Raw genomic sequence first — 9,524 nt, forward strand, 5'->3', positions numbered from 1 at the left:
AGAGTTCTCTTGGCTTAGGCAGTGAGTGCCCTGAGATGGCACAGCATGGTGGTTTTGCCTTGTAAATTGGAATGCAGCTCTTCAAAGGAGAGGTGCAGTGTAGGAATAGTTTCATTAGGCTTGAATAGACTTGCTGGGTCCATTTATGGCAGGTGCAACAACCCAACCCTGAACTAGTAGAAGCTGTCCATCTGGCTATTAAGGAGGACACTTGGGAATGGAGAAACATGTTCAGAGCTTGGAAACGTTATTTTTTGGTACTATAATTCCCAGTTCTGTACATTAACATATACATTAGGGCAGGTTGGAGGATTCTGGCAATTATAATCTAAAAAGTCTCTGAGCTCTGTGGATAGCCCTCTAGAAGTTGCTGGACTTGATCTCCCATTAGCATGAAACAGCATAGCCAATGGTAATGCGCTCTGTAGTCCAAAAATATCTGGAAGGCCACATGTTCTCTCTCCCTGATATTAAAGTAGAAGGTATGGATTTAGGTGGGCTAGCCAGTCAGCTTACGTTCCTTAAGAAGAAGTGGACTGATAATGCAAAAGCTCATGCTAAAATCAAAAACCAGGCTTAAAGGTGCTGCTGCATTCCTTTCCCCCCTTCTTCCTCCTCCCTCCCTCCTTTTTATGCTGCCAGAGACTAACTCAGCTATTTTTGTGAACTTGCAGATCTACTACAAACATCTGGAAACCTGCCAGTGTGGACTCTGATCTACCTTTTTCTTGACCTTAGACTAAGTATTATGAAATGAGATAAACCTCTGTCTTCTGTGGACAAAGGAAAAAAAAACTTCTGCTTTGTATCCCACAGCCAATATTAGATTAATACACACCAGCATGTTGTAGTGGTTTACGTGTTGAACTAGGACACTGGGAGATCAGGGTTCAATCATAGTAGTTATGAAGTGTCCAAGAACCAGTTTTCAATGTTTTCCCCGCAGTGTGAGACTGTGGTTGTGTTTGGCTGACTAGTAGCACACCCTGCTGGCATACTGTTGAAGTATGTGCCATTTCCTTTATTTCTCTGTGTGCGTGTGTGTGTTTGTGTTGGGGGTGGAAGCACTCAGAGACTTATTGCATCACATTACTTAGCTACTGGTAAATCTCCTTCTAAATGATATTGACTGAATCAGTGAAGAGTTGGGGCTAGAATACAGTACCAGTCTCTGTGCTGGTACATCAACTTCCATCGTGCCTCACCAGTGAAATGAGATTTTGCTGTCCAAAATAGCTGGATGGCATCAGGTTGGGAAAAGCTTGGTTAAATGGTGCAGTCCTTTGACCTGGTGCAAGGCAGCATTATAGGGGGTCATAGTAATAGGACCTTCCTCTAGGAAAGTAGGGGCTCTCAATTCAGATATGGATGCTCTGAATAATTTTGGAGCTGGGGATGGAACAGGTGATCATTGCAGTTCTCCTAATGCTTCCTCACTTCTTTTGTTTATAGACCCGGATGCAGAGTTTGCAACCTGATCCCAAAGCCCAGTACAGGAGCGTGTTTGAGGCCTTGAGGAAGATTGTCCAAACGGAAGGCATCTGGCGGCCTTTACGCGGGATCAACGTGACTGTTGTTGGAGCGGGCCCGGCTCACGCTCTATACTTTGCCTGCTATGAAAAAATGAAACGCACTTTAAGTGACATTATTCACCATGGAGGGAACAGCCACCTGGCCAACGGTATATTGACATAACCACCCTGGGGTGTCATCCTGGCCCCCTTGGCTCTCAAGTTGCGTACTTTTTCTCTCTCTCATGGTCTGCCATCTTCAGCCTGCATTTTCTGCTTCTGGAGAGAAAGACGCTGGGAAAGACTCCTCGCTCGGCAACCTAGGCTCTCTTGCTGCATTCAAACTGTTGTCTATTTTCCACAGGCACCTGCAGTTTTAGAGGAGCATGCCTGAAGAATGCCGAAGATATGTAGTCTTCCAGATCCTATAAAAGTTAGATGTTGTAAATCATTTGACCATAAACACCTCATGTGGGGCACTGCGGAACCAGTGCCTTAAATAGCTTGTCAGTCTAGCGTGAGCATTTCTAAGGGTTTGCTTCCAAAATTCAGGTTTGCTACTGCTAAATCATGTTCAAATTTGTGGTTATCTTATGAACATAATCACAGTTTGGCTACAGCAGTCTGAGGTCGGTCTCTCAATCAACCTATTTATTCCTAAATAAAACTAAGCAAGGTATTTCTGGAAGCTGGCAAGCCCTTATTCCAATATGTGGAAGCATTGTGGCATTTGGAAGTATACTGTTTCTCTGGAGGTTCTGTTTAAGGCAGGGGTAAGGAACCTTTGACCCTCTAGATCTTTTGGACTTCACCTCCCAGAAATACCAAATAGTATGGTTGATAGCAAGGTGTTGTTGGTGCTGTAGTCCAGAACATTAGCAATGCCAGTTTCCCCATCCCTAGCTTAGAGTTTATGATGATATTCACTCTTTTGAAGAACTTGAGTGATTTATGTTAATTATAACATTTTCCAGTCTTCCAGTCAGCAACTCACAAATTTGTACTTACCTGAAATTTTTGTCATCTGAATTTTTGTTATCAAACTAATGCAAATTGCTTCATGTTAAATGGATTTGTATTTCAGGCTGGATGGTTTAGGGTGGAAACTTACAGAATATTTCAAGTCTAGTGTTGTGTTGGTATTTTTTTAAAAAATATGTTCCTTTAAAATATTGTTTGATTTGCATAGCTTGGGAACAAATAATTGAATATGTCTTACAGTTGGGGATAACATAGATATACGCATGATGCTTATGGGGTTAAAATTGCTTAGATCATGGGATCTCGCAGAGAAATGCTATCTCATTCCAATTGCTTGCCAAATCAGAAGCTAGTTTTAGTGTGTATCATTTGCATGCTTGGGACTTCTAACCCTCTTTGAAAATAAGAACACCTCAGAACAGGGTAAAGCTTCTTGGTGTGTGCTTAATTCCCTTTGTGCTTCATCAACTGTATTAACATTTCTAAGACTAAAGTTTCTTTATTTCTTCAAACTTTTAAAATGTACTGAAAGGACTGTTACAGAAGAACAAGATAGTAGTTGACATGTGGGTCACAGAATGCTTCAGAATGAGGCTTTTATTCTGTGATTACCCTTCCCATGTCAGTCAATTTGATGTTGTCATTTCCAATGCCTTACCAGGGGAAAAATCTTTTAAGAAGGAAAAAATAGCACACTGCCTTTTGACTGAGAGCATTAAGAATTCTCCATCTCTTGACATCCAAAATTGCAAGACTAATAAGAGTATATGCGAAGAGTGAGCTTATAAAGGCTACTTAAAAGGAGAGTTTGTCTTGAGAACATATGTATATACCAGTGATGGTGAACCTTTTAGAGGCTGAGTGCCCAAACTGCTACCCAAAACCCTCTTATTTATTGCAAACTGCCATGTCCCTCTGGCTTTCTAGTAACAAACTCTGGCAAACTCTGTGCTGGGGCAACGGCACATGTGCCCACAGAGAGGGCTCTGAGTGCCACCTCTGGCATGCGTGCCATAGATTCGCCATCATTGGTATATACTGTCGGCCTTCTGTATCCATGGATTCTGCATCCATGGATTCAACCAGCCATGCCATGAAAATACGCCCCCCCCCCCAAAAAAAAAATATATTCCCCAAAGCAAACCTTGCTTTTGCCATTTTATATAAAGGATACCATTTTATTATTACACTGTTGTATAGTATGGGACTTGGGCATCCATGGACTTTGGTGTCCTCATGTGTGTCCTGGAGCCAAACCCCAGCAGACACCAAGGGCCCACTATGTTATAGAAGTTGTAACAAAAATAATCCCCCCCCCAAGTCTTGGTGATTCTGTCTCACACCCATCCCTCAATAGCCTCTCTGCCTCCTAAAAAGTCACTGGAGGTCCGTGGAAATCTTGTCCCTCCACTTTCCCCAGAGGGGAGCCTCCACTGAACTGTAATTCTTTCTAGGAATAGAAAAGTCCTTCTGTTTGTGTAGTAGGCAAGGAACCATTAGCTTTCCAGGTGTTTTGTACTTCAACTCCCAGAGGCCCAAGCCAGTCTGATTAATGGTAGGAACTTATGGCAGGTGTAGTTCAAACAATCTGGATGGCCACCTCTAGTTTACGGCATAGCCAGCCTAGATCCAGCCCGGTATGTTAAAATGGTCATGCTGTATTATTGACATGCATTTTGTATATCATTTTATCCACCTCTAAAGAGTCCATTACATTTAACATAAAGAAGGAATAGGAAGAAACTGCAGTTTAAATGAATAATACATTTTTTCTTCAGCCTCTTTTGATTTTCATGTCCTTGCATTGTGGTTTCACTTCAGTGCGACTGTCCTGTTCTTCTTTCCCTGCTTTAATTCTGCAGACTTTATACAATCATTGCACAGAAGGAAGATGTATTTAGAAATCACTATGGAGTGGTTGTTTCCTCTAAGGTTACCACAGGCTGAGGTAGTAGAAGCAGTTTATACTCAAGATGTTTGTACTTAACTTATACCTAATTTCTTTGTGATATAGCTGATCAAAATCGGAACTGTAATAGCTTTCACACCTGTAACAAAATAATTCCTTTTTCGGCTACCATAAATACAGTAATTGTGCTTGTACTTCTATACATTTCTAAGATAGCTATAATGTGCAACTTACATTTCCAGTGTGCTGGGCAACTCTGACTTGAGGAAAGGCCCAGATCTTCATACAGAAAGAAGCATTGATTGGGAAGAGAAGAGGAATGTTAACCTCAGCATTTGTTCCTGGCTTTGTAGACCATGATTTATGAAACCTGAAATGCAAAACTTGGAAGAACAACTCCCAGAGTATCCCAGTTAGCCTGGCCAGGGTTTATGCTGGTTGGGGGATTCTGGATGTTTTAGTGCAATAAAATAACATTTCCAGGCTCTGTTCAAGTGATCATCCCAGATAGGAACAGTAAAGATTGACTCTGAGCTACTTGAAACTTTGTGAGTTCTTGCACCAGCTGCCGTTTTGTTTTGTGAAACCTCTTGTTCCTTAAGAGGTTCAGCAGTAACAAATGGCATGAATAAAACAGATGGTTATGATGGTGATGGAAATAGACCATTTCTCCTCATAGATGGTGCTCCTATGGCAGTGGTGGGTGGGCAGTTTTGACGCTGGAAGTTACTGGACTAGAGCTACCGTCAGCCATAACTAGCATTGAGGGATGATGGGAATATAGCATTGTCTGGAGGGCCAAATGTTCTGCATAGCTATCATGTACCATGCTGGATTTTCTTTTGCATACATGGTGATGAATGCTTTTTGTACAGACAGGATTAAGTTTTGTAAAGAACAAGTTTAGAAAAATTAGTTTTTGAACTACAGCTCCTCCAACCTCTCAGTCAGCTTGGCTAGTTGTGATCCCAAATAGTAACTTTTCAAATCTGTGATAAAAAAAAATTAGTGGCTTTGGCCTATGAGCCCAAATGGAATGAAATATGGCATCTGTATTATGCATTTGGAGCTCCACATTTTGAGTACACAAGAGCCATGTGAGAATGACTTTGTGAAAGGGGATTGTCTTGTTTCTTTATTTTGCAGGAATGGCTGGGAGCATGGCTACCCTACTCCATGACGGTGTCATGAATCCTGCTGAAGGTAATGCTGTTGAGTGTGAATGCTCCAGTAGCGTGGAGAAGAGGGAATTCCTAATAAAAGTATCTGAGTATCTGTAATAATCACCTGCTGTGATTTTTGAGTATTCACCAAATACTTTCCCCTTTGATCATTCTGATGGATTGGTTGGTTGGTCTTATCTGCATATTGGGGATTAAGAGAAATAAGCTTGCCCCTGGCCAGCCTTTCCTGACCTGGCACCATCCACATATGTCAGATTACTAATACCATCAACCATAGCTGTTTTTGTTATGTTAGCTGGGGATGATGGGCATTTTAATTCAATGCATCTGGATAGTTTGGAGTTGAGGAACACTGGCTGATAATGAGTCAGATCATTAGTTGAGAACTATCTACACTGTGGTTAGAAAAATTGGACCCACCAGACATTTAGGACTAACATCTGCCAGAAACTGTTATCATTATCCAAAATATCTGAAAGGCTAAATCGGAGGTGGAGAAAGTGTGGCCTGTGGGCTGCACGTGGCCCTTAATAATCCTATTTTTACAGCCTTTGATGCCTCTTAAGATACCACTGGAAACATTCAGACCTTAGTTTACTATACCATTTTACTGTGCTACTGTATATAATGGGACTTGAGCTTCCACGGATTTTGGTATCCATAGGGGATCCTGGAACCAAATCCCAGGCGATACCAAGGACCCACTGTACAATCTACTTGATTATTCCTGCCATTATTATTGTTCTTCAATTAGTACATTCAGCCCAACTGAAAATTGATCTGACATTCTTTGTGTTTTTCTATTTCTTTCTTTCTTTGCTTTGCCCACCATCCTGGCTTGCAACACACTCAACTTCATCGATCCTCGTTTTGCCACTTTGTGATGGCACCAGTGGTGAAGCAGCGCATGCAGATGTACAATTCTCCATACAAGACTGTCTTAGAGTGCATCAGGACAGTGCACCGGACTGAGGGCTTGGGCGCCTTTTACCGTAGCTATACCACACAGCTCACCATGAACATCCCCTTCCAGGCCATTCACTTTATCACCTATGAGTTCATGCAGGAGCAGATCAACCCCCGGCGACAGTACAACCCTCTCACGCATATTGTTTCAGGGGCTGTGGCAGGTGCTGTGGCGGCGGCAGCCACAACTCCACTGGACGTTTGCAAAACTCTCCTCAACACCCAAGAGAACATGGTTTTGAGTTCTGTAAACATTAGCGGGCATCTGTCTGGAATGGCTAATGCCTTTAGGACAGTGTACCAACTGGGGGGTATTGCGGGGTATTTTAAGGGAGTCCAGGCACGCGTGATATACCAGATGCCTTCAACTGCCATCGCCTGGTCTGTTTATGAATTCTTCAAGTATGTGCTTACAAAGCGTGAGTTGGGGAAAGGAAGTCCATACTGATGGATCTGGCACTGCAATCCAGAATCTCCTGAGACAGTCACATCTCTGTGTCTTCATGCTCTCACCAGGCTCCTTGAAAAGGGTTCTGGTTGGATTCACAATTGAGTTCTGGGATGTGTGTATGTATGTGTGGTGTGTAATTTGAAATTCTGGAGGAATTCTGTTCTCTCCCCACCCCTGCTTTTTGCAAAACCAAATTTTAAAAGAAGCATTCTTAAAACAAGTATTTATAGTCTTTCCCTCCCCGCTTGTGGATTTGAGAACTGTGGTAAACATTTATGCTTGTTTCTTCCAGAGAATGCTTTGGGCATGACCCAGAGGAAAAGTGGGAGCTGGGCTTTTCCTGCTTAAAATAGAAAGGTGAACCCTTTTAGCAAAACTAAGTTTTATATTGAGAAAGGTGATATACATGGATAATGTTTATCTTTTATTTTTCTATATTGTGAATTGGATTGTTTTAATAGACTCAAAACTGTGTGAGTGAGTGAATGAATGAAAAGGATTTTTTAACAAAATGGTGAAAAGCACTATTTGCTGCCTCCTTGCCTCTTGGAGTGGCTTTAATCTTACCTTTCCCCAGCTTCATAGTGGTAGAGAAGCTGGTGTGTGTTTTTCTCTTTCTCATACCCTCCCATGCTTTGTAGCTCTTAGAATATCCAGCTTGAAGACAACTTGAAATGACTTAAGACATTGACTTATTGAGGTTCTACCTTAACTTGTGAGTCTTCCCTTTATTGTGTCAGAATCAGTGGTCACTTCTGGTAATATTAACCGGTTTTCACCACTGCCAAGTAGCTTAAGACTCATCTTTTAGCAAACACTTTAAGGTATCTAATGGTACTTAACCTCTGCCTCCAACTGCATCTCAGTTCCTGGGTAGATTTTTAATTTCTTCCTACTTCTCACTGAGTTTCCAGTCTGTTTTTCCTCCTGCCTATCCCCTCCCTTGCCAGGCTTGCAGGTATGTGCAAACATTTTGCACTAGCGTGTGTAAGTTAATGCTTGCAAGTGTGTGCAGGAGTGGAGCACCAAGTTTACATTCCCATAAGGCAGGGGCGGGCCACTGTGATCCTTCTGATGTTTCTGGTCTGCAGGTCCAGTGGTGAGGGGTTATGCCCTGCCTGTGGGTACTTTAAAAACCTCTGGAAGGTCATAGTTGCCCACCCTTGCCATAGGAGAACTCTTAGAGTTAAAAGAAGAAAAAAGACTGACATGGAAATGCAGCTGTTTGTTGCATTGCAGCACTAAAGCCTTGGAACCGAAAAGCCTTAGCGAAGGAGAATGTAAAGTCAAACTTTGCTCCAAAGCCAAAAAACAACAACAAAAACCCACCCTGTGTGTATCTGCGTGCATGTACACTTTCTTGCAGTTGTTTGACCTGCACAAATGAAAGAGTGTGGAATTGTTTTAGCGTTATAGGAGTGTCATGTGTGCTGCTATGAAACTTTGCAGCTTTTGTATTTTTGTCCAGAAATGTTTTGTACATTGAATGTGCGTATTGGGGGTCAGTGATGCTTTCCCACTGGTTATGCTGTTTGAGGCTGATGGGAGTTGTAGGGCAAATCATCTGGAGAATCAAAAGTTCCCCATTTCTATTTTATAAATTTTTTGCAAATTTGGAATTTCAGTTGGATGTGTTCCCTTGGTCCCATTGTATTTGCTATGTCACCTCTTCTGAAAAACTTGACATTTGAAAACAAGAGCGTTAAAAGGAAGAAAACAGCTTTGTGACAAACAATGTATGGGGGGGGGGACCCAGAAAGGACTGTTTTTTCCAGAAATGTCTGTTTGGGTCACTATACTTTGTAAACTTGTGAGTAATTGGTTTAAGAAGGGAGCCTGTGGCTATTTCTTAATAGTCCTAATGCACTTGGCACGACTGGTCTCGAGTGCATGTAGCTAGTTGCCTTAATTACGATTTTCAGAGCAAATGTTTAACTCGATGCAATAACTGTGACCCTCCAGTTTTTGTTGAACTCCAGTTCCCATCAGCCCTAGCCAACCCATGGTGAGGCAATGCAAGATTATCTCAGCAGTGAGGTGTGATGGGACTAATAGTTCATCAGCACTTAGAGTCTCAAAGGCTCCCCATCCTTTGGATTAGAAATTGTGACATTAATAACTTAAGGTTCTTCCAGGCCTCTACTTTTCTGCCACTGGGAAATGAAATGGGAAGGACCTCCAGGAAGTAGTATTTGGATTAGTTTTGATGGTTGAGGCTGCTCTGGCTGGTTCATGACATCACTACTTCACTACATTTGCCTTATTTCCTCCCCTTATTCTCTTGTTATGTCCAGTTCTGGGCGCCACAATTCAAAAAGGACACTGAGAAACTGGAGCGTGTCCAAAGGAGGGTGACTAAAATGGTGAAAGGTCTGGAAACCATGCCCTATGAGGAACGCCTTAGGGAGCTGGGTATATTTAGCCTGGAGAAAAGAAGGTTAAGAGGTGATGTGATAGCCCTATTTAAATATTTGAAGGGATGTCATATTGAGGAGGGAGCAAGCTTGTTTTCTGCTGCTCCA

At 42.2% G+C, this 9,524-nt stretch overlaps 1 protein-coding gene across 3 annotated transcripts in view; it reads left to right on the forward strand.

The window, feature by feature from the left end:
- Positions 1 to 9,409, forward strand: part of SLC25A37 (solute carrier family 25 member 37) — a 22,193-nt gene extending 12,784 nt beyond the window's left edge. Inside the window, exons 2-4 of one of the 3 annotated variants that reach the window (XM_042476126.1) lie at positions 1,453 to 1,681; positions 5,548 to 5,604; positions 6,479 to 9,409. In XM_042476126.1, coding sequence (XP_042332060.1) covers positions 1,453 to 1,681; positions 5,548 to 5,604; positions 6,479 to 6,999 — 807 coding nt within the window. In that variant the 3' untranslated portion in view covers positions 7,000 to 9,409. The other 2 variants (XM_042476127.1, XM_042476128.1) reach the window with 2 other exon arrangements.
- Positions 9,410 to 9,524: the final 115 nt, after the last annotated feature.

The sequence above is a fragment of the Sceloporus undulatus genome, chromosome 6 (assembly GCF_019175285.1).
Source record: "Sceloporus undulatus isolate JIND9_A2432 ecotype Alabama chromosome 6, SceUnd_v1.1, whole genome shotgun sequence".
In the NCBI taxonomy this organism is placed as follows: Eukaryota; Metazoa; Chordata; class Lepidosauria; order Squamata; family Phrynosomatidae; genus Sceloporus; species Sceloporus undulatus.